A 24,037-nucleotide genomic window follows, 5' to 3' on the forward strand; every position below is an offset into this window, starting at 1 on the left:
ATTTTTCAAATTATATTTAAATTGAAAGTGTCTATCTGTTACAGATAGAGATTCGGTAAATTAACAAAACCCTTGCATGCATCCGGTTAAAGGCCCCTTTCCTCTTTATTTCATCTATATCTTACGATGACTACTCTTCCCTACAGCCCAGTCATCCTTTTTTGCATCCTCCATTCTTCTTCAAACCTATCGTGTGTGTTTGTAATTTATTTCCCACCCCTTCGCTACGGTTTCCACATGGTTCAGGTGTGTGTTTGCTCAAAATATTCTGCACATGTGAGATCGTCTGACCTGGAAATCATTTAACCGGTGTGAAAGGACTCCAGCAGAGCTTCCCCTCGTACATTACAGATTCTCCTGTCACGATCTTGTGCACACGGGCCTAGGGGAGAGGTTTAAAAGTTGATTCAATAATCATCCTAGTCTGGATCATGAGAAGGACGAGAACAAAAAATGATGTCATGGTTAGGTAGTCATAATAGTCAGCATATAATTAACAAACATATCTCCCCCATCTGCATCAGTTGCTCTTTACTTAACGCTTAAACTTGTTTTACGATGCGTGCCGTCAAGCAGGGGAGCTGGATGCTTGGATCACGTGCTTGAGAAATATATCGTAACCGCAGTGACCTTTTAAGATGTTGGACCAGAAGTTTGTTTGCATCTGTTACCAATGATGGCACAAGACACCGAAGCTAAAAGCTAATCAACACAAATACCATTTGCTGTACCTTCCAAAAGTTAAATAGACTCCATTGCAAAGAACGACAGAAGAACAGAAAAAAAGCTTTACAGTGAAAATTATGATTGTACACTGTCCCATGTTCCGGAGCTTCTGTTGATGTCTGTATAGATTAGAGAAAATAAGAAGATGGTTATAATTATTCTTTGTTTGCTCATACTGGTTTTTCGAAAAATTAATAAGCAATACAGACTTGAATATTTCTTTTCTCATTTTTCTTCAACCCATCTTCAAGTCAATAAATTGATCAGTAGGTTGGCAGAACATTTTTGATGAGTAGTCATTTATCTCATTTTTACTGGTTCCAGCTTCTCAAATGTAAGGATATGATACTTAATTCATATATCTAATTGCTTATGCAGCTCCCGACATGCAAATTTCAATTCTAAAATCTTTGTGAACTACTTGTTTGTACCATTTGAAAACATTACCTTCAGACTGGGATATTTTTTTATCTCTGCCAAGGATATTATTTTTTCACCCTGATCCATGTGTTTGTAAGCAGGATTATGAAAAACTACTGGACGGATTACCGTGAAACTTGATGGAAGGATGTGGTTGAACTGAGGGAAGAGCCCAATACATGTAGGATTTGGAATTTTCCTAGACTTCCAAGGGACTAATTCATGGACTTTGATGAAAATAATTAGGAATTTTAAGGGACTGATGCCATTTCTAGCTTATTCATAATTATTTTCTGACATTTTATGCAATGCACATTAAACACATGTAGGTACGACTATAATCTTTCCTACAGAATGTGCAGATTTTGCACAAAAAAAGCCTCATAACACAATCTTAATTAAGAAAGCATCTGTTACTAATAGGATATCAAGGGAATCACACACGTTTTATTTTGGAGGCAATAGTTGAATGTCCTAAATACGTCCTAAGCCCTTCAGCCGTGTTGGCTCTGTTGTGGAAACCTGACTAATGAGGGTATTAACAGTCTTTCTGCTGCGTCTGAGTCATCGTCCGCTGTGGGATTTTGGTTGTAACTAAATAAGACATTATACTGTGTGTGTGTTTGTGTGCATTAGCGAGCAAGAGAGATGTGACTCTTCTCTCCCACTGAGGACTTTAGTGGTACTTAAGTAGTCAGTCATTAATCCAAGGGTTGAGTCATCCTTGCCTGCAGAGGCAGTAAATTCCTGCTCCCCTTGAAAGCGAGCTCTATAGCACTGGCAGCAACCAGAAATCACATGACGCTGCTCTGAGGAAAAGCAAGATGTTTAGCCTTATTTGGGAAATGCAAGATGTTTGTTGAGGCGGGATTTTGAGGGAAAAAATTGACAATTTATAAATTAGCATGTGGCCAGTGTTAAGTGTTATAAATCAATGAGTAAAGCAACACCTGATGGTGAAATGGTTCCAAATAGTCAATAGATATACGATTTGATCAGGTTTTAATATTTGAAACGGCATGTACCTATAGCCATTTGTTTATTTATTTATCTATTTTTTTTTTTTAAAGCGAGATTACACAAACACAACTGAATGGATTACCCCACAGCGTGGTGGCAGTGTGTACTATGTGTTGGGGCCATTAAATATTGGAACAGATCTGGATCAGGGCGCGGATTTATTTATAGAACTCATGTCGTTGTGTGTAAGATTTAAATTTGAAACTTGATTAAATTGGCGGTGGTATGAGCTCTACTGAGTAGAATTAATCCCTGAAGTAAATATTTGTCAGTTGCAGTCCTGATTCTGGAGATAATGTGACATTATAATGTATGGGACATGTAATATGGCTCATTAGCAGCATGTGTACTAACAACACATGCACCTGGATACATCCTCATTGTCCTTGGACAAGTGGCAGGTGATTATCCACAGGTTCTTGTAGCTAGAGCCGGCTACACTTGCACCGAAATGCAACTGATACACTGCACCCCCTGGACCTTCTCCGCCTGGGCCCCTAGGATAATATCCTTAGAAATCCAGGAGAAGTCGATGTGAACACATCAGGGGATCCCTGTTGGATTAAAGGCTAGCAAGTGGGGGGGTTGATGATGCTTCTAACGAGGCGGAGTTAATACGTGATTTCCTGCCTCTGTCTGCTGCACCCGGCTGTTCCACCTCTCGCCCGCATCGTGTTGAGGATTTGTTGCTGTTGTGAACGCTTCTGTGCAGAGAACCCCCCTCTGCTGTGTTGTGCATGTGTGAAAGGCAAACTGCAGGTAAACTACGTAGACAATTATCTGGATTCTAACCACAAGTCATGTTTCGGAAAACGGCTTATCAGTCTTACGTGGGCCCCAACAAAAACAGTTTCAACAAATAAGATAAAGACTTTTAGACGCAAATTACAGGGACACCTGTTTTTACACACTCCTATCCACTCACTCTCTCCCCTCACTCACTCACTCCCTCACTCACTCACTCCCTCACTCACTCCTGTCTCACTTGCAGATGCCAAGCAGTGATGTCACATGCTGGGTGTTCCCATAAATTCCGCTTTAAGCCGGCAATACCCGCACACAGGCACACACCTGGGAAATGTTGTGTGAATAAATACATTAGACAAACACCCGCAGAGTGTGTCCATGTGTGTGTGCAGGCACATGTGTTTTTTTGCTTTTGAATAAAATACCTTAACGCAGATGAACACACACACCGTTTGATTTATGACTTCCAGCATCTGGTTGTAAAATATTTGTGACCAAGCAATCCTCCTCAGTCACTCTCGTTATCCTGCTGCCTGGTGGAGAGAGGGAGTTCAGAGGAGCGGAAAAGGAGAAATGTGGAAAACTGTAGAAAAGAGTTTTTGTTGAGAAAGAGAGGAAGGAAGTGAGTGACGTAAAGCAAGAGGAAACATTTGAAAAACATCTTTTGAAGCTCCGATGCTCAAATCCAGGTGTATCGTCACTAATTAATTCGGCCTCATGCCAATAACAACATCACACCCTTGATCCTTGCATATGTTAAATTTGATATTCATGAATTATTGCTAATTTCAATTCACGCGTTAAGAGGTGCTAAAGAAGAACTTCAGGCCTTTGTTGTGCAAGTAGAAGCTTTACTGAATTTTAAAGAGCAGAATCCGAGCCGCAGGCAAGCCGCTAATGTGTGAGTGGAGATAGAGGTGGTGTCAATTCGATTTTTTTTTGTCAGACCTCCCTTCATGCACAGTAAACCCTCAGGGGAAGTCTTCTTCCATCAGGACATATGTGAGTCCACTGGCTTATCGTGGCCACTAGAAGAAAAGGCGAGTCACAAAGAATTGCTTTTGAGTCTTTGGTCTAACCATGTAACTATCTTCACATGGGTCTCGACCTTACAATGTAAAGTGCCTTGAGATGGTGTATATTACGATTTGGCGCTATACAAATAAAATCGAACTCTTGTACTCAATCATGCAGGCGTATGCTCCGTCTCTGCCGCTCTGTTCTCTCATGGAATGTCGTCTGGCACTGCCATCCCTTCACAGTCCAGACTGTTCTCGTTAGGGATTCCCTGATGATGAAACCGGATAGGAGGATAACCAGAGAAACCCGTTTGCGCCACAAGTGTTTCGGTAATGCGTCAATGTGTTAGTACAGATGGGGGAAAATTTATGAAACCAAAAATACCCATTCTTCAATTCAGCGCGAAATCACTGACAAACTGTCATGTGTTCGTCAAACATGACGAACACATGACAGAAATAATACAGACAGTCAAAATCCACTGCTACCAGTGTGAAAGGAGTCAAGTGTCTCTTTTGAGTGGATTGAATTGTGCTTTAAAAACCTTTGTTTACCTGCAAATTTTGTCTGTACCAGCCCATATTGTCTGTACTTTTCAGTTCAGACTTTGTTTTCCAGCCAGTATTTAGTTTCTATTCATTTTAATGTGGAATAATAAATCAATCTGCTCAGCTCTCAGCATCACTGTGAACAGTGAGCGCCATGTCTGCTTTTAATTTTTGTCAAAGTTTCATTATTGTTTTGTGGTAATGAGACACAGACTTTTCAACTCATTCCCCTTTTACAACTCAAAAATTCTAAATCACTACAGCGTGCTTTGAAAACATAGAAGGTGTGTGTGATTTGTAGTAAATGGGCTAAAACATGTAAAAGCTCTGGTTTGGTCCTTTCACGAACAATGCTCCCTGTAGTTTTTATGATGTACTGATTGAAAGGGCCAGAGGAAGAGGAGGATAGGTAGTCATAGAGGATGAAGGGGTGACTGTGGATCTGTTTATTGCACCCTGAAGGATGAAATGGTTTTCTTTTGGTCTCGCTTCGTAAATGTCACATATTCAAACTCAAACTATGTGTTGATGTGTGAATACATGGGTGAACTAGTGAATGCTTGGATGGATGAGTGTGTGTCTGTGTGCATGTGGCCCTCCACCCAACATAAACCTGTCTCACCGGCAGCAGCTCTGCGGGACGACATCTACGGTGGCTGACAGACGACAATAGACAGATGTCACCGTGCTCTGACTTTTATGTAAGCCTATGGCGGTGTCTGGTTTTCATCAAATGTTCCTGTTTATGTGGAAAGAGGAGGTTTACATTGGAAGGAGGCTCATTTAATGAGAAACAAACATAATACACAAAAACAGCAAACGATGAAAAGAATCGAAGCAAATTGTCCTTCAAGTAGCCAAGGTTAAATGTTTTGTCAGATGCACATTCTGATTTATCCTTCAGTCAATAAAAAATCTTTCTGTATAATCTTGTTAACCCTTTTTAAGGCATACGCTCAAAAAAAATCCTTGACAGGGTCTGGATTTTTCCCAGAGTGCCATTAGCATAGGAAGAACGCAGCTGGAGAATCTCAGGTCAGACACGTTCACAACAACACAGAAATCTCCAGATCGTTCAGGAAAGGGTTGGTGCAACATGCAGGAGGTGGAACATAACACAGAAATCCTGCTGCTGAGATCATATGTTTTTGTCACCGGCATCGTCCTGTATCTCCAAAACTCCAAGACATCTTCGTCGTTGTCTTCTTCATGCCTGCCGCCTCCTTTCATGTTAGAAGTCAACATCAACAGAGAAATATATAATCTAATGAATGCAAATCTTACTGTAATTCTGTGTGCGTTTATAAAGGGAAGATATTTCTATAACATCACTTTCTGCCTCCATCTCTTTTACCTGCAGACATCCCAGGATGCACATCAAAACGGGCCTCGTGGACGCTCACCTCTACTGTCTGAAGAAAGCGGTGGTGGACTTCCTCACAGAAAACAAGTGAGTTCCTTCGCTAATTTCTTTTTGAAACAATTTGAAAAGGGACCGGTTTAAGTGCACACATACACCCGCACAGGTCGACACAAACTCACATGTGCTGCTTAATCTGCACTAAGTGCTAAACATGGTAACTTGGTGTGTCAGGCTTTGAACGGTCCTGTTAGCAGGGTATTCTAGTGAGGTGTTAATTTGTTTTACTATGTGCCACTGAGGCAGGCTGTTAGGCCTTTAGCCTCTGAAGTGAAGCAGTGTCAAGTGGAGCCCTATGTAGCTGCACAGACTCTATACCCCTATAATCTGGAAATAACCTCTGATGTCATGTATTGAATCTCTCCCACTAAGAACTGGTATTAGTGATGACATAATGGTTTTCTGGATGTGTGGAATGACATCTCCTCATTATTTAACTTGGTTTTAGTGTCAGTTTTGCTAATTAATAGTTCATTGGCTCTTTCTCAGAGGTCAGTGGAAAGTAGACATGCCAACTTTGTTTGAACCTCTCTTTGTAAAACCAAAATGGGAAGTAAAAGTTTTAGGATCAAAATTTCCTCCATCTGACGTTCATCAACTCACAAATAGATTGTACTTATATAGCAGTTTTTCTGTCACATTTGCACTACAAAACCCAAGCTAATATTTTGAAGCTCTTTAAGCGTCAGTCGAGGATCTCTTCAATTCCACGCTGAGCCAAAGACACACAGTTAAATCACCCCAGCACTGTATTTTAATGCCACTTTCGTGTTTATCTTGTAGTAATTTTGTCGCATCAATGCAGCCACTTTGAAAGACGTTGCAGATTCTGTAGTGATATTTCAGTCTGTTTACAACCTGCTCAGGGGGAATTTTTATAAGGACTGAATCCAGATGTACTACGAACGAAGTTGAAAGCTTAACAGCATGAAGCAAAAAATCCCAAAGAAGTGTTGTTATCTGTCTTTGCAGAGGTGTGTAGTCTAACAGTTTTTGTCAAGGATCCGCATTGAAATTTGGGAGCCAGGGTAAAAGTTTGCTTGTGGAAATCTTAAGTTATATTACAGTCATTTTAAAAGAAGTGAGTCCTCATCATACTAGTTTTGGTTCGCACATAAATAAATCTTACGCCAAGTTTGTAAACACAGATCCCACAACTATAACTAACTTGCCACCTTTTTTTTCCGGGTAAGGCGGGGGGGTTACACTTGAATTGCCATAGAGATGTAGATATAAATCTTACATCATTACATCACTAACGCACCCTCTGCCGCCACCATATATCATCTCCCTTGTTAGATGACTCATTTCTTTCTTTGGCTCTTTTCTTGGGACTTCCTTTCACGGCTCCTCTGTCTCGCTTCCTTTCTCCTCCGTGCTCTCGCTCGAGGAGAGAAATGGACAGAGTAACTGTTGTTTTTCTCCTGTCATTCAGATGGAAATTCTAATCTCCCTTTTAAAAGAAAGTAAGAGAAGGCGAGTGAGAGGGGGTGTGGGCTGGTGGAGAGAGACACTGAGCACAGCCCAGGGCGGAGAAGAGGAAAAAGATTTTGGGGGGAAATTACCTCCAGGTTCACACAGACTTGAAAGTATGATTCAACTTCGGAGGTGCTAATTATCACTGTGAAGTTTTTTTGAAAGCGAAAATGTCTGACAGTTATGATAACTTAATGTTACTGCTGTCTGCTAGTGCTAAATAACTGTAAATGTTACTGCCTGATCTTAAGATCATATACGTAGTACAAATACAGAGGTATTTAAATGATCCCTTGATGAGCGGTCAACTCTCATTCATCTTGAATCATATCACTTTGTAAATGGCTCTCACCACCACAGTAGTGCACTGTGTCACTGTGTATGTAACATAAAGCAGTGAGTGACCTTGGAACAGCATGAAATGAATAAATGTATTGCTTTTTTTGGCACGACTTTGTCAAACATATCTCAAATGGTAGCCGACCACTTGCCAAGGACATTACCAGTATAGGAGGAATTGAGAACAGCAAGAGGTTTTATTCAAGTCCATGCAAGGTCACGGTTAATGCATAAATCATCCTAGTGCTCTTTTTTTAAATTTCAGATGCGCAGCTCCCAGTGAATTCAGAATGTAGCTCACTGGACGAGTTATTCAGTTATTTATGAACTTGTTTTCTTGCCTGTTCATTTACGTTTCATTCAGCCTCACCCCTGGTACACTCAGTGATGAACAAATTCCATCTCATTGATGATTAGAAAGTGAATTGAAGTATGTTTTTCTTCCTTTTCTTTTTTCGGCAGGTCCATCTCATCAATCCGCGGCGAGCTGCTACCGTATTTGGTGCGGAAGCAATTTTCCAAAACGACCAACAGTCACAAAATCAAAGATGACTCAGAGGATCAGAGCCAGAAGATGAGTGACTCCTCTACGAACCAAGGTCAGAGTTCGCACCGACCAATCGTCACAGGAAACACAACACTGAACCGCCACATCGCTGTTACTCATTTAAAATAGCTGTGGATCTTATTTATTAGCGTCAATATGGAGAACATCTAAACTCTGCCCATGCAACATGTCCTCATCATCTTTTTCTACTTCTAACGCTGCTGTCCCCACTTCTCTTTATCGTTCAGAGCTCCTGATCTCATCACGGGACGAGCCTCTCCTCCAGCTGGCCCAGGAGCGCTCCTGCTGGAACGACCATCACGGTGACATGAGCGAGGCGTACCACGGAGGAAAGCTGCGCTGCTACGTTCACATCACGGACCAGAGCCTGTGCTACCGCGTCAACACTCTGGCTGCTTACATAGAGGCAAACCGACTGGTGAGTCAGCAGCATCAGTAAATATGCTGTCATTTTATTGCCTAAATTCTCTTCTTCCTTTTTATGTAATTTTCACCTTTTTTTTTGCTGCTGATCATAATTATCGATGAAGATTCACTATTGATCATTATTAAACTCCTTATTCTGTCCACCTCCTGTTTTTTAAATTTTATTTGAGGGTTTTATACTCGACTGAATGTTCAATTTACACCAGAAAGATTGTTGAAATATGAATCCATCTTTCAGTCTTTAATCTTTATTCCTTTGGTTTTTATCTCATGTCTCCCCCCCCTTGTCCTCTTCCTACTAGGCCCCAAAACTGTTTGAGGAGTCGGCAGTTCATCCGTCTGCTGTAATTTCTGAGAAATGCCAGGTAAGAATGACATATCACAATTATCACATTTATTCAAAATTAGTTACTTTGCTTATTGTTCTAGATTTCCTCATTCTCTCAGCATCTAAATGACACGTGATATTCACTGTTTAGGATTTGCTATGTATCTCTGTTTAAGGCTATGTCCACATTAATAGTTTTAAGAGAGAAAAGATACTAGCACACCTGAAAATCCATGTCACATGACCATTCACGTACACTGAGCATACATGTGGTGATGTAAAGCTGATGCAAAAATATCGAAAAACAGAAACAATGAAAAATATAAACAGGGATGTAATTTCTTTGACTAACGGCAAAGTGGAACTGTTCCTGAAATTAGGTGTTAGAAACGCTTTTCCTTCACCGCTGGTAGTCGAGTCGTGAATCAGGAAGCGAAGGCAGGTGGCTGCTCCACTTCTGCTCATTCAGACTAAAATGAGGCCCTAGAGGTTTTTAAACGTATACAGGGCCAGCAGTTCTTTGTTTCAGAGGTTAAAAAGGACGCCAGGCGTGAATGCAGATACATTGATGCTTTTTAAAATAAAAAAAATTCTTGGTTGGATATATGCAAAGTGATGATTCTGTTTGTGTTTGCTCAGATGGGATCGGACAGCATCATCGGAGCTCTGTGCCAGGTAGCAGATAAGACCTCCATAAAGAGATCCAATATTGGCAACTCCACCACTATAAAGGAGAAAGTCAAAGTCGCCAACTCCATCATCATGCACGGGGTTACCATCGAGGAAGGGTGAGAACACACACGTCCCAGAAAAGCACACACATCGTGCAAACACTCGTTGAAGTGCTGTTGCGAACACATTAATTTAGCTTGAAAAAATGTTTCCCCTCGGAGGCATGTTTAGGAATTAGAGTACTTTTTGTAGGTGCTCAGTTCGTACATGTTTACTGTGGGCGACAAAGTGGTGATTAGTGAGAAAAGATTCCAAATTAAATAAATCATCTTTAATTGCCAGGAAAATCTTGTAATGAGTATTTTAAATCATCTTTACACACCTCCTACACACTAACCCCAAAATCAAAACAACTTTTTACACTGCTGCTTCTTTCAACACTGTTTGTTTTTTTTATAAATACAAGCTTTGGTATGTGTAGAACTCCATTCAATGCATTTCCTGTGTGTGTGTGTTGGATGCTTGTGCATGTGTGTGTCTGTTGATGGGAGGTGTAGCAGGTTTTGTTTTCTGAGCACTATGGGGTCAAACAGGGATCGCTGAGTTAACAATGCTTCTATTGGTGTGCAACCAGCCAGAGACCAGTTCCAAACAAACACGCTGGTTATGGAATTGTTGAGGTACCATGTGGGTTTGAATGATGTTATCCACACAAGCAAGAGTCTGAACTATTTGATCAACGCTTTTCGAAATTAGTTCCATCACTACCAGCTCATCAAATGCCAAAATAAATGAAGTTAAAAAAAACAAACACAGTGACTGCTTCCTTGCTTATTTCCAGCTAATGTTTTAAAATGACACGATTTACAACAGAAACTAGCCGAGGATAAAGTTGTGCGAATGTGTTTCAGTTCTTCCTTTTTCAGCTGAAATTAAATAAGAACGCTCCTTTATTAGATCCACCACAAGAACATTTGCGGTGATACAGCAGTGGGAATATGGTCCAAATAAGAAACATCAGTAAATACAATTTAAATGGCATTTAATAGAATGCAGCCTCTGGGGAAAAAGTGAGAGCAGGGATTTATTTTCTTGGACCGGTAGTTTTCTTCTGGAATGGGATCGTGTGATAAGAGCCTGGCGAATCAGTGAAGGCTGCATCATGGCCGAAAAGAGCCTAACCCAGTGGTTGTGAGTGTCATAGTTTCCAAACATCTCTGTTTTTGCCTGTCCAGACAAAAACGCAGGCATGGAGGTTTCAAAATAAAATGAGACCTGGCGCAGCGTTTCGAAACTTTGGATTTAGTGGCTGTAAAACTCCAGACATCTGCGGACGGCAAGCAAATCCATAGCAGAGATAACACATTCTGAAAAGGAAAATGGGGATATGTAGATGAAGCCTTAGAGTGAATATCACCTTATTTAACCTGGTCGATACATTACATACATTCAATTGCCACTTTGATGAATGAGGAAACTCAGAGGGTCAATGCAGGTTTAGACAGATATTGTAATTGCCACGTTAAGATTTAACTTGGGCGGAAGGGGGGGGGGGGGGGGGTGCACATCAGGATTGCTCTCAACTGTAGCCAGTAGTTCCAGTGGTCAAAATGCTTTGTAGCCACAAAAGAGGACTTGTGCAGAGAGCAGCACCAGAAGCTACTGTAGCATGAGCATGTAGATTGATCTGCTCAGTCTCTCAGCCAGAAGCTCAGGTGGAAAGCGACTTTAATGCACTCGTACGCAGGCTCCTTGTCTTTTATCTCAATGTCTTACTCCTCCTCTTTTCTTTGCGCCAAGGCCCCGACGCCATCTCTCTCTCTCTCTCCTCTCGGTTTCTGTCTCTCTCCCCATCTCCTCTTAAGCCTTTCAGGGACCCCAGCCAGCCAGCCAGCATGGGGACCCTCATCATGCCCATGTAGGTGCACGCACAAAGGCACGAAGGAATAAAGAGAGACAGGGGAAGGGAAGAAAGAAGCGAGGGGAAAGCAAGCAAGCGAGCATGCAATAAAGAAATTGCAATTCTTTCTTTTCTTTCTTTGAGGACATAAGAAGGAAGGAGAAAGAAGGAAAGAAAAAGCCAGTATGAGGGGATTAGCAGACCCCAGCCATGTCGCAGAAACCCCGAGCATTTCTGGCTTCTTTGTTTGGAGCTGACCAGAGCTTGTTGACAAAGCGCTGCGTGTTTGGGAAGGGGGATAGTAGGGGTCAACTTTACAGGGAGGGGGGGGGGGGGGGGGGGGGTTGGCACGGAAGGAGGGGGTTGACGTTTGTGTGTGTGTGTGTGAGTGTAAGTGTAGGAGAGGGAAGGAGGATGGGGGGGGGGGGGTCATGGCAAGGAGGAGCCCTGGTGTTAGTAATTAGCGGTGTTTCAGCTCTGAAGCTTCTTTGGTGGTCTCTCGCTCTCTCCCACTCTCTCTAATGTTACAAAACTCTGAATCTTGTAATCTCCCATCACCATCTACCACCAGCACCTCCTGGGTAGTCACCGACACGCACACACACACGCACGCACACACGCACGCTCACACACACACTTCTTTCTCCTTCTCCCTTAAGGCCTAACCACCTGAATAGATCGGGCCGATACAAACCTGTCTGTGTGTGAGGTGCAGAGGGCCAAGTGTGTGTGCGTCACAACCTGGGCAAGATCAACATGTGTTCTCCACTGGGCTCCCCAAGCTTCTGAAACTCTCACACACACACACACACACACATACATTCTCCAACCCACACACACCTTCACACACACATGCCCTGCACGATTAGCCGACGCAGGACACACAAGACTGTCTGTGTCTCCCCTCCAAGAATTTTTATGGTGATGGTTTGGCTGAATGCGAGTGTGCATGGTGGGTTGGCACTGGTAGCTCAGGTGGGACTGCAGCACGGGGCCAACAATGTCTTCACATGCAAACACACACACCGCGCATGGCCTGCCGTGGTTTTTTAATACACTGCACATATATGCTAATGTCATGAAGCACATGTCTGAGTCTTCGAAGCAGGTGGGAGGACGCTGAATGTCTCTACTGTCATATTGACCTCAGTCCACAACTGTGGAAGGGAGAGGGTTCTCAGCCAACAGAGGAAGGTTGTGGTTGTACTGGGCAGCTCCCAGTATGAGCGTGCTAAGCTGTGTGCCTGTGCCTGTTTGTGTGTGTGTGTGTACATAAGCTCCAAAGAAGAAATCTGAATATGAAGCATGTTGGGATCTCAAGCGTAGCCTGAAGAGCAAACAGAAAAATGTTCAACACTACGAAACCTATCCCAGCAAAATATTAAGCTTCAATTACTCAAACTATCACTTGGTCAGAAGGATTAGCCACTGGCTGCACCTCCTACACTTCAAGGCACGTCAAAATAATATTGTTTAGTTCATAACAGCTGCATCTAGCACATATTTTATAATCTTCTATTCCTAAATGTCATAAGACTGACAACAAAGTTTTCAACCAAAGCTAAACGTTAGTTTTGGTGAGTTGAACACTGTTTGATTTGAATGATTTTAAAACCAGTTAAAGTATTTACTGTTCCTTAAAAGGGAAATAACTTATATGTGTTTGTGGTCACTCATATTAATCTTGGGACTCACTAAGGCCTTCATACACTCCAGTTGGGAACCACATAGCGTTTTGATGCCACATAACAAGAACAGGATTCATTCATTGGTTTGTGTGTTTTGATTTTCAGGTGTAATATCCAGGGCAGTGTGATCTGCAGTAACGCCGTCATTGGCCGAGGAGCAGACCTCAAGTACTGTCTGGTTGGAAATGGACAGCAGATCGAATCAGAGGGTGAGGCACAAACACACACACACACACACAGTCATCTAACTCTCAAGCATTCGATCTTGTATTGTATTTCATTTCTTCCCTCTGTAACTGTGCTTGCACTTGAGCGTTTTATGCCCTTAAATGGAGTTGGACGTTTTTAATCCCCACAATCAACTGGAAACTAAGCCTCAAAAGACGAAGAGAACAAATGATACAGCAGCAAAAACTCAGACTGGAAAGAAAACAACCACTTTCCGATATAACACCACTCATCATACAAGACGTTTAGTGTCTATTAAAGTTTGTAATGTCCAGGTTGGTTGTGGCTGGTGGGTTGTCCACCCCTCTCCCTGGCCCGACTCAGACAAGGTGCTAATGTATGTGTGTGGTATCTGCCAACCATGAAAGTTTCTTAATTCTGAAGTCGCTGTGATAGATTTGTCAGAGATTATTTTATTTCCTTAATCCTCTTGTCCCCGCAGCTAGCTCAGTGTGTGTGTTTCTGTACTTGTATCTTAGTGAGGACATTTTTGGAAAGTGGGGACATTTTGACCGGTCCTCCCTTTTTCAATGGGCTGTTTCGGGGTTAAGACTTGGTTTTAGGGTTAGAGTTGGAATCAGGTTTAGGTTAGTGTTAGAGTTAGATATTTAGTTTGGATGGTTAAGGTTAGGGTAAGGGGCTAGGGAATGTATTATGTCAATGAGTGTCCTCACTGAGATAGAAGTATAAACCTGTGTGTGTGTGTGTGAGTGCGTGCGTGTCACATTGATGGAGAGGTTAGAGAGCAGGGCCAGAACAGGACCACCCGGAATTCAACAGCAGCAGCTTCCAGCCATGTCCTCCACACGCGCGCGCACACAGACGCGCACATATAGAGAAAGAGAGAGTGAGCTGAGCTACCAGACTGAGCAGCCTAATTGAGTGAACAACTGGGAGCACTAATACCTCTTTTTCTAAAGGACGCCGGTGCCAGTGTCATTTTAGAACCGAGCAGCGTTTCGACGGGTTTGAGAACCAAACGCTCCGTCGTCCGCGCTTCAAACCAGCACAGACTGATCTAATGTACCATTTTGCTGTTGGCCCAACCGCACGTGAAGCTCAGAAGAGGAATGCAGTGTCGAGCAATCACTGCTACAAAACCAATCTGGCTTTAGCTTTTTTTGGCATGATACTCCCCACTAGGCAGCACATTATGTTATTGAACCCTGGAAGCTTGGACTCCTTGTTGCATAATTGCTCTGCGTACAATGTATAGCCAAAATTCAGTCACGCAAAAGTAAAGTAAAAGTTGAACAGCCTCTGTTTCTCTAATGGAGTGTAAATCTCTCTGGCTCTTGTTGGTTGTCAGACAGAGACATTTTTTTTTGTTCTCTCATTTGGTCATTTCAAAATATATTTATATCGTTATTAGTTTTTATTTTAAAGGGATTCTACCGTTTATAGTCAAGTTTTCTTAACATAGCATGGAATCCTAAGATTTTGAAGATACTAAAATAGATTTAGCACATAGCATCTTGTAATTTCCATTCCCATTATGTTAGGACCCCCTCAAAGATGACATCTTATCCCAAGGTATTTACACTCATGAATACACTTAAGAAACTTGTCAGGTGGATTAAGACTGGGAGAAACATCAGGAGGGACGATAGAGGAATGAGGGGATGTAACGAAATCTAACTTGTATAACGTATCTTCACTGAAGGAGAGGAACAAGGTACAACACCTCCAGTTCTTGGTTCCTCCTCTTCAGGGAAACAAACAGTAACAGGGAATTTCCAGTTAAATCACTCGCTGATAAGGACTTAAACCTCCAGCACGCATGATAAGTTCTGTGATTTTCAATAGAAAATAACACAAAGCTTCTATTGGTTTCAACCTATGAACATTTACGACTTCAACCTTTGTTTTAGTCACATGAGGAACAATTAATGCAATCAAACAGAAGCCAAAAAGTGGGACAGTTGTATAAAATACCAGATGTGTGATCAAATGTGTGAAAATGAGTTAGCAAACCTGCTAGTTTGTATCCATTGTAGCAACCAACATGAGTGAATGGCACTCAAAAGCCCCACTCACTATTTAAGACATACATGGACATCAACATCTATTTCGCACTGGAAAATTCCAAACAAACCAGACCTCGTTTCTCATAATATTTGGTTATAAGTGCACTTGTACAGCTTAATATACTTATACATGTTAATCTGCCCTTGTCATGAAATCAGCTCAGTTTATTGAACTTAAAACACACTGAACTAATTATAAACCCACTCTCCTCTTTGACTTTATATTGTACTGTAAGAAAAAGCAGAGCATTGTCTTCTGACACCAGTCTCACTGACTGACCATAGGCTGCTAAAGACATTACACACCCACTCCACTGCTGAAGCTGTTAGCAGTAAAGGACCACCCTGACTGTCAGCCTCACATGCTCACGCACACGCACACACACACACACACACACACACACACACACACACACACACACTAAAGTGTGTCAGGTGTTGATATTTAAAAGACACACACCTTCGCTGACGCCGCTCTGGCAAATGCACACGTGCTTGCATTTATAAAGTAGGCATCATATATGGACGTGTTTCCGGCCTCAAAGGTGAAACTGTCCTCAGATCTTATGATGCAGCCTGGTGACATTAAAGTGCCTCTCTGTCATTTTTTATCTATTTTTGGACAGAATACTCGTTTCCAGGAAAAGTCTCTTATGAGCAAATGGCAATTTTCTGTCTTTTAGTTGTATTTGTAAATACGTATGATTGGCAAAGGCACTAAGTCTGAAAAAAAGGTCCAGGTGTTTTTATTTTACAGTTGCAACATGCATAAATAAGAAGAAGAAGAGGAAAAAGAAAGGATAGATAATTTGGGGGTTTAGTTTCAGTTTTACGTCCATCACAAGTCAGAAATGTCAACACGCCCACTCACTGGCTCTGAATTTTTCTGCTTTAATCTCATATGGGTTCACTCAGACATTTTCTAGACATTTAACTACGGGTCGGAGCAACTCATGGACATTTGCATTCTCACAATTAGCACCATACAACTGTTTTCCTGGTTCATACAACATAGCCTCCTGTACAGTTTTGCTGTATGGCCAGTATGGCAAAGACAAGACAAACTTAGGAAAGAAGAACCATTGAATCTTGTTAAATATCACACCTTGCTAAAAGTCATGCCATGCTAGTGCATAGGACGACATGTTGTTTGCAGGGTGTGTGCACCTTTCTCTACAGGACGTGGTTAACATTGTGACAAAGACTTTTAGTTTTGGACAAATCAAAGCGCCCAAACTGAGTAACTTCTTGCCCTTTTCTCTCCAGTCACTCCGTCGCCTTCCCTCTCCTACTGTCCCATGCTCCATTTGTCCTCCCCTACACACACACACACACACACACACACACACACACACACACACACACACACACACACACACACACACACACACACACACACACACACACACACACACACACACACACACACACACACACACACACACACACACACACACACACACACACACACACACACTCTCAGCGGAGAAAACCCAATCTGAGCAGCAGATTCCTTCACACTAAAGCTTGCCTCGTGTGGATGGAACATTACTCTCTTCCACCGTTTGCTTTGGATCGGTCCTGGTGCTCGGGGATGGAGGGATGGAGGGAGGAGTGGCGGCTGCTCTCCTCATGCTGAACCGGGTTCGGGTTGAGGAAGATAGTGAGAAAACGCTGGCAGACTTGGTTTCAAGCACCATCTATTTCTTTCAGTGAGGTTCAGGTAGCGGTCAGAGTGACCTAACTCCTACCACGCAGGAGATTCTGGGAGTGATCTCAAATAAATGAAAGGACCATACAGGGGATATGCATGTTATAGCCCATTAACTACAAATTGCACATACATTTATTTGTGCCCCCCAGACAACCTTTGTTTTCCATTCAGTTCATTGTGGTATTAAAAGTTATACGCAGAAATAACTTAATGGGTTTTCCATTACAGCAAATACATTTTGCTGCAGTAAAATATGTGTGTGGTATTAAAGTAATAAAGAGTAAAGACTTTTTTTGAAAGTTTCCCCGTTGATTTACTTGATGAAACATCGAGGAGTTGACAGTCTCCTGCCAAACAACCGTTTTGAATACCAACGTCCACATTTTGTCAGATCAAGCATGATGAGTATTTGTCTTCTAGCTTTTAATTTCCTAAATCTTGCACACCATGATACACTTGCTCAACACGTGGATGTTCCTTTTAAACAGAGTTCTGTTTACCTTCAGTGTTTCTAAACAAAATACATGATGTGTCCTTGAGGGACTTTTTAAATCACACATTGTTATTTCCACTTGAGGTCATGTTTTTGTCCTTGTTTGTGTGTTTGTTGCAGGATTGCACAAACAATTACTCGACTAATTTCCATGACTTTTTTTGGAGAGTTGGGAGAGGTTGGGTCCAGATCAGGGGGCCGATCTAGGAACTAGTTTTTCTTTTTTCATTTTCGTTGACATTGTGAGATGGGGCTTTTTCTAAATGTTTATTGATTCAGAGAATAACTCGTGGATTTTAAATCAGGCATGTCAAGGCCTGCAAGTGTAGTGAAGACGACTACAGGGTATCAAACGTTTAACATGAAAATTAGAAGAGTAGAGTGCACACCTCTGCCAAGGCCCAACAGTCCCCTTAACAAACCACATTTAAATTCACTAGATCTGTATTTTGATTAGGATCACTCCAACGTATACGTCTCCTAAGCAGGCCTGGTTTTTCTAATGCAGATACATGAATCATATTCTCAGAAATAATGGAAAATGTTGAAAAAAGAGAAAGACAAATTCCCCCTGATCCGGAGCCGCAAATTATAATGGGATCTTTAATGGAACCTGTGTCGCATTCTTGCAAGTTTCATGGAATTCCGTCCTGTAGTTTTGGTTTAATGCTGCTATCTTACAGACAATCGTAAATGAAAACAACCCCAAGATGATGAAGTGATTAATAACGTTTTCTTTTCTGTCTGAATATCTTTGTCCTCCTCAGCTGAGAGGACTAACGAGGTCATCGTCGGAACGGACCAGCTGATGGAGATCTAAACCCAGAGGAGAACTGATTAACCGGCCGACTGACCAATCAGAAGCCTGTTTACTGTTCTCCGCTCTCTTCCACCTCTAGGCCTTTTTGTACAATGTGTTCAAATAAAATCAGGTCTGCTAAACCCCATGAATCCGTTTGCTTGTTGTGTTTTGCTCCCTTCACCTCCTCCTGATCTTTGTAATGATTTAACCACACTAGTAATTACCTGATCGTTACTGTCTCCTAAAAGAAGGACTATTTACCCTGTTGTAGGAGGAGGAGCGTGGGCGCGTACATGTCTGAATGTGCACGACTGTTTACACGTGCACACTGTGCAGCTGTGAAGACCAGAGATGTCGAGAAGAAGCAGTGGGAGGGGTGACCACAATAGCGTGTGGGGGGGGGGTTAAGTTTATTTGTACACAGAAATGGTGTATGTGTGTAGGCCCCGGACCACCCAGCTTGATGCTGTATCAGTTAACGCCGACACCCCACCCTCGCACACGAACACAGCGGAGGAAGAAGCGAGCCTGACTCTCCTCCTTTCTTCCCTTTTTTTTTTCTTTTCCTTCTCCTTTCTGCTGCCTTTGCTGTCACAAGATTTATTGCATTCTTTGGGCAGAGCATTTCTTAAATTACATGTTTGAAGTTCCTTAGTCACGAAGGAAGGAGATGAGGCCGGGGATGTCTGTGGGGGTGCTTTGTGTGCACATGTGTGTGTCTGTGATCTGCTGTCCTCTGTCTCCTGTTGTGTCTGTGGCCGTCGCACAACTCAGTCAGACTTTGTCTCTCACGGCTTGATTATGTGATCTAACTGTGTGCAGATGAGAGAGAGATTATGATCTCTCTCAGCTGTACTTTAAATATTGTCAGCTTGTAATTCTGTCAAACCCAAAGGAAATCACCAACACGAATGTGGCTTTGGGCTATAATTAATATTATTTATTAATAAAGTTGACCCAGTTATACTGTTGATTTTCACCCTGAAGGTTTCCGGGCATTTACCCAGATATGAGGGTTTGACAAAAGATCTTATAGAGCTGCTTTGTGGGAAATGTAGGACCCAGCCTACTGTAGGAACTCATCAGGATTCTCTTCTGGGCCAAATTAGTTTAGTAGTAGTTTTCATCTATCTCTCAACAAAAGGTCTTTCATCAAATCACTGGAGGAGCAATTTATATTTCAGCAAAGATGGCCGAGCAGGAAGTGTCCTGACTTGTATCCATTGTGTCCCAGTTCTAAACTTAGTTTTAAGCAGGTTTTTGAGTAATTTGTGTGAAGCAAACTCAAGTCGGACAGTCTGCATTTTAAACACGGTCGACTTGTGAGCGTGCTGTTGATTAGCACATTTCCCCCACAATGCAATGCACTAATAGAAGAGGGCCTTACATGCAGTACAAAAAATTACAATAGAATAAGGAAGTCTGTGAGATAACCTCACAGAGATTTTGGAAACATCCTTAGTGGTGGGGTGCTAAAGTCACAGTTTGACAGATGACATTGCACATATGGGTTATTGTTAGTTTAATTTGCTTAACTATGTCTTTGTTTGTTTGTTCTCCGACCAACACAACCGAATTTCTGGCGTGTGGTTTGGCCTTTAGGTTCTTGTGTCTAGACGTGTCACATATTGAAATTCCAATCGGCCAGCTTGGTGTTGTATACTCAAAACAGTTTTTAAACTGCTTAGAAATTATAACAGATTTTACTTCTAATAAGGAATAGGATAAAATAATGTCCTTTTAGGTTCCACCACAGAATTGTCGTCTCCGGCGATAGCGGTAGACCTCAGACAGAAATACTTTATAGTTCAGTACTTTTCCATGCGTTTGTAACTGTATTATCTGCATTCCTTACTATGTTTAGCTTTCAGTTACAAATTGAAGTCAGATTGAGTTGTAAATATAACAAATATAACCTCAGCCTGTGTTTACCCCTGTGCTACATGGTCATGTATGTATCCACATTTCAAAAGTCGTTAAGATCTGAATCAGGATGAGGGAATCACAGTAATTCGACCCGTCTTCGTCTCTGGGTTGAAACCTGCTGTGGGCGTTTCACTTCACGACAAGCGAAGGTTCGAGACTAAAATGTAAACCTGACTTTTGAGTTAAATCAGATGAAAACCACAGTTTCTAAGTTAAAGTTGAGCTTCTCTGCGCTCTTTGTCTTGGCTATGTTAACCTTTTTCGCGGTCTCACACTCTGACCTCTCTCTTCAAACCACATGATGAGATCTGGCAGCCGGGTGTGTTTGGGTAAAGGTTTGTATATTTATACAAAGACCCCAGAGTCCCCTCAATACAACGCCACCATGGCTGAGCCCGCCCCTCCAGAACATATGTCTGTTTGCTGCTGCTCTGTATGTGTGTGTGTGTGTGTGTGTGTGTGCGCGCTCGCATATGTGCAGATCTACCTGTGTGTGGCTGTTGTTAATCCACTGTCGCACAAACTAATCAGTGCCGTCTGACACCGCTGCGAGTTAATGCATGCACGCATGAGTGGGTGCACACATGCGTAGACAAATGTGCATGTTTGCTTTGCAGATCTAGAGATCCCGTGTCGAGCCAGAGATCATATATCAGAATGTCGGTCTTTGGTTTTGTCGCCTTGTGGAATTTTCTGACCTCTCTACAGAAGATTTTGATCTAACTATGTTTCCCAAATAAATCTGTCTCGCACCAGAGACGTCATCGGTCAATTACGAAGGTTTCATCCTCAAATTATCATTGGTTAACATTTTAGCTGTCACCACCTTTGCCCATGAAATTTGTTTAGGATTAAATTGAGCTTATTAATAACTTGAAAGCACTTACCTCCACCAAGGCCCACCAGTCAAACACTCCAACAAGCTGCACCAATTTGCACACAGTCAGATACCAGTCCCTTATAGGGAGACAGATCTTTCTTTTTTCTTCTTTAAATTCTTTTTAAATTCACAAAGATTTCAAGAAAAGTATAGTGCATTGTATCTGCCCTATGAATCAATTCAGCTCCAAAAGTTAATTGTTTCTTTCTTGACTGACACCCCAAACTTCCCCTTCTGGATTTAGCATAAACCAGTAATGAAAACATAACCTTCTCTGCAGAGGTATGAGGAGGTTTTTCCATATCTGCTGTGACATTTTCAAAATGAGTTTGTTTGGGAGCTGATGGACCTTAGATTCTTTCGTTCAAGATGAATGTACAACGTGACACTTGTGGAGATGTAACCATGATGTAGTTTGTCCATCGTGTTCCACTTCTACCTTTAAATCACACTTTTGTAAATACCACTAGATGGTTGGTTGATAGTTCAATGGGAACGGTCACCCGAATCGCAAAAGACATATTTTCCCACTTATTTCCTGTGAACAAATTGAGTTTAAGAGCCTCTGTTTTCAGCCAACACCTGAATGCGAAAGGGAGCGAATGGAATTCAGCTCTCGTTGCATGAAGTTTTGAAAAACGAGCTGCGATGTGTCATTCACGAAACGAATGTTGAGGCTTCTCTGGATGATCCTGGGATCCAAGTGTCTGACTGGCAATCGTTTGGGTTGGAAGTATGAAGACGTTTTAGTGAAGTCCTGTTCCAAAGTAAAGTCTGTGGAGGATCCAGAGAAAGTTTGATCAAATTGGGGCGAAGACGTGCTTTGCTCTTCCTCGACTTTGATTGACGACGTGAGAGACGTGGACTTATAAGAAACAACCCAACAAGAGTTTTTTATGAGCAGAACATGTGCAACCACAAAGTTTGGCCTGCATGTGCTCCTCTCCTTCTTTTTAAGCCACGTTAAATATATGCTAACAAAGAAGGGCACACACCCTCAGATGGATGTGCTCGGTGGACGGAGGAGAAACATGTACGACACACAGACACACGCAGATGCACGGCGAGGTGAAGGTGGAGTTTCAGCCTCTGGGTCGGGGAGGTGGGTGGGAAGGGGGTCGGCTGAGTAGCTGGGTGGCTTCATGGCCTCGGGGCTGATCGTGGGTGAGCGAGTGAGAGAGAGAGAGGCAGAGAGCAGGCCACCCAAGAGGCAGTCAGAAAAACCTGTGTGTGTGTTTGCTGCTGACCCCTGCACATTAGCACAACACTTCCTCAATTTGTCTTCTGTGTTCTCCGGCCACAAATGAATTTCCTCCACAGCCACCACCAACGCCTCCACCCCCAAACACACACACACACACACAGACACACACACACTGACACCACCCCATCACTAACTTAAACGTCTGAATACATACACACACACGCAGCCTTTTTTAACAAGCCTCTGAGATTCTGCAGTTGCTCGGTCAACAAAGAGTGGAGACACAGATCTGCATGTATGGGATAACAACCTCAGTGACATGCCTCACACACAGACACACACAGACACACACACACACCCCCACTGCAAGATATCCCTGTCGATCATTGTGGAGGCCCCCCAGCTAATTATCTAAACATTGACTGGGTGGCTGATTGGGATCTCGTCTTAAATTGCTTTTGCAATAAAATGACAGGAAGAAGCAAGCGTGACCTGCGTTTACACCCTCAGGTGACCTTTTCTTTCTAATTGAATTCATTACACTGTTTATAACAACCAGAGCTGCAACTACAAAAGGGTCGGCTATTTCAAAAAGTTTTATTTTTTTCCACCGCCACTTTAAATCACGTTGTACTCACTCAATTTCACACCAAGGCTAATTGTAATTAATTTAGCAGGAGGAAGGGTTCAAAATTGAGTTGGAATTTGAAAGGAAAATGTAAAAATGACTAAAGTAAGTTGTATGATTAAAAGAAGCCTGTTCTCCTGTTTTCCTGTTTTCTTGTTATCCTGTTTTCCTCGTGCAGTTCTCAAAGTGACACCAAATATAACGTGTGGGTGTAAGACGACAGCTGCGTGTCGTCTCCACGTCTTTCATCTGATAAGCTTGTTCATCATTTGTAACAGATCACAATAGTGCGGAGCTACACACCATTTCGGCGTGATCTGCGTACATATATATGCATATGCACGCAAACCTCTTTCAAGCTACAGGTCTGAGTTTGCATTACCACCTGCGAGCTGCGTCTGACAATACCTCTGTTACAACCACACAAACAAAGACTTAAAGAAAAGTGTGTTTCTGTGTCTCTCTGTGTGTTTTTCCCCCCAAGAAAGGCAACCATTCATTACTGTGACAAAGGGGTAAAGAAATGCATTATCATAATTAATCTTGTGTGAGACTGTGGGTGGCAGCTCTGACTCTCCTCAGAGACTGACAGAGGTGCTCAGTGCAGAAAGCGTCTCCCTGCTACCGGGCAACTTTGAGCTTTTTTATTTTTTTTTGCACTGATATCTTGGAAACTTGTGTAATTACAGACTTGTAAAGCTGGAAATGTCTCGCGTGTTTCCCCCTCGACAGCGTGTGAGACGGCTTTGTGAACTTTCAATTAAACACCCAACATGAAAATGTTTTATGACTGAAAAAGCACCATGAATTTTTTTGTTTTTTTGTATGTATATTTAA

General features: G+C 42.2%; 1 protein-coding gene across 1 annotated transcript in view; it reads left to right on the forward strand.

Annotated features, from left to right (window-relative positions):
* The window catches only part of eif2b3 (eukaryotic translation initiation factor 2B, subunit 3 gamma), a 30,727-nt gene extending 12,016 nt beyond the window's left edge, over window positions 1-18,711 (forward strand). Inside the window, exons 6-12 of the mRNA XM_061084901.1 lie at window positions 5,842-5,931; window positions 8,179-8,315; window positions 8,512-8,702; window positions 9,013-9,075; window positions 9,678-9,826; window positions 13,404-13,507; window positions 18,528-18,711. Of these exons, the coding sequence (XP_060940884.1) occupies window positions 5,842-5,931; window positions 8,179-8,315; window positions 8,512-8,702; window positions 9,013-9,075; window positions 9,678-9,826; window positions 13,404-13,507; window positions 18,528-18,580 (787 nt within the window). The 3' untranslated portion in view covers window positions 18,581-18,711. The remainder of the gene's footprint in view (window positions 1-5,841; window positions 5,932-8,178; window positions 8,316-8,511; window positions 8,703-9,012; window positions 9,076-9,677; window positions 9,827-13,403; window positions 13,508-18,527) is intronic.
* The last annotated feature ends 5,326 nt before the right edge of the window (window positions 18,712-24,037 follow it).

This window comes from Limanda limanda, chromosome 13 (assembly GCF_963576545.1).
Source record: "Limanda limanda chromosome 13, fLimLim1.1, whole genome shotgun sequence".
NCBI lineage: Eukaryota > Metazoa > Chordata > Actinopteri > Pleuronectiformes > Pleuronectidae > Limanda > Limanda limanda.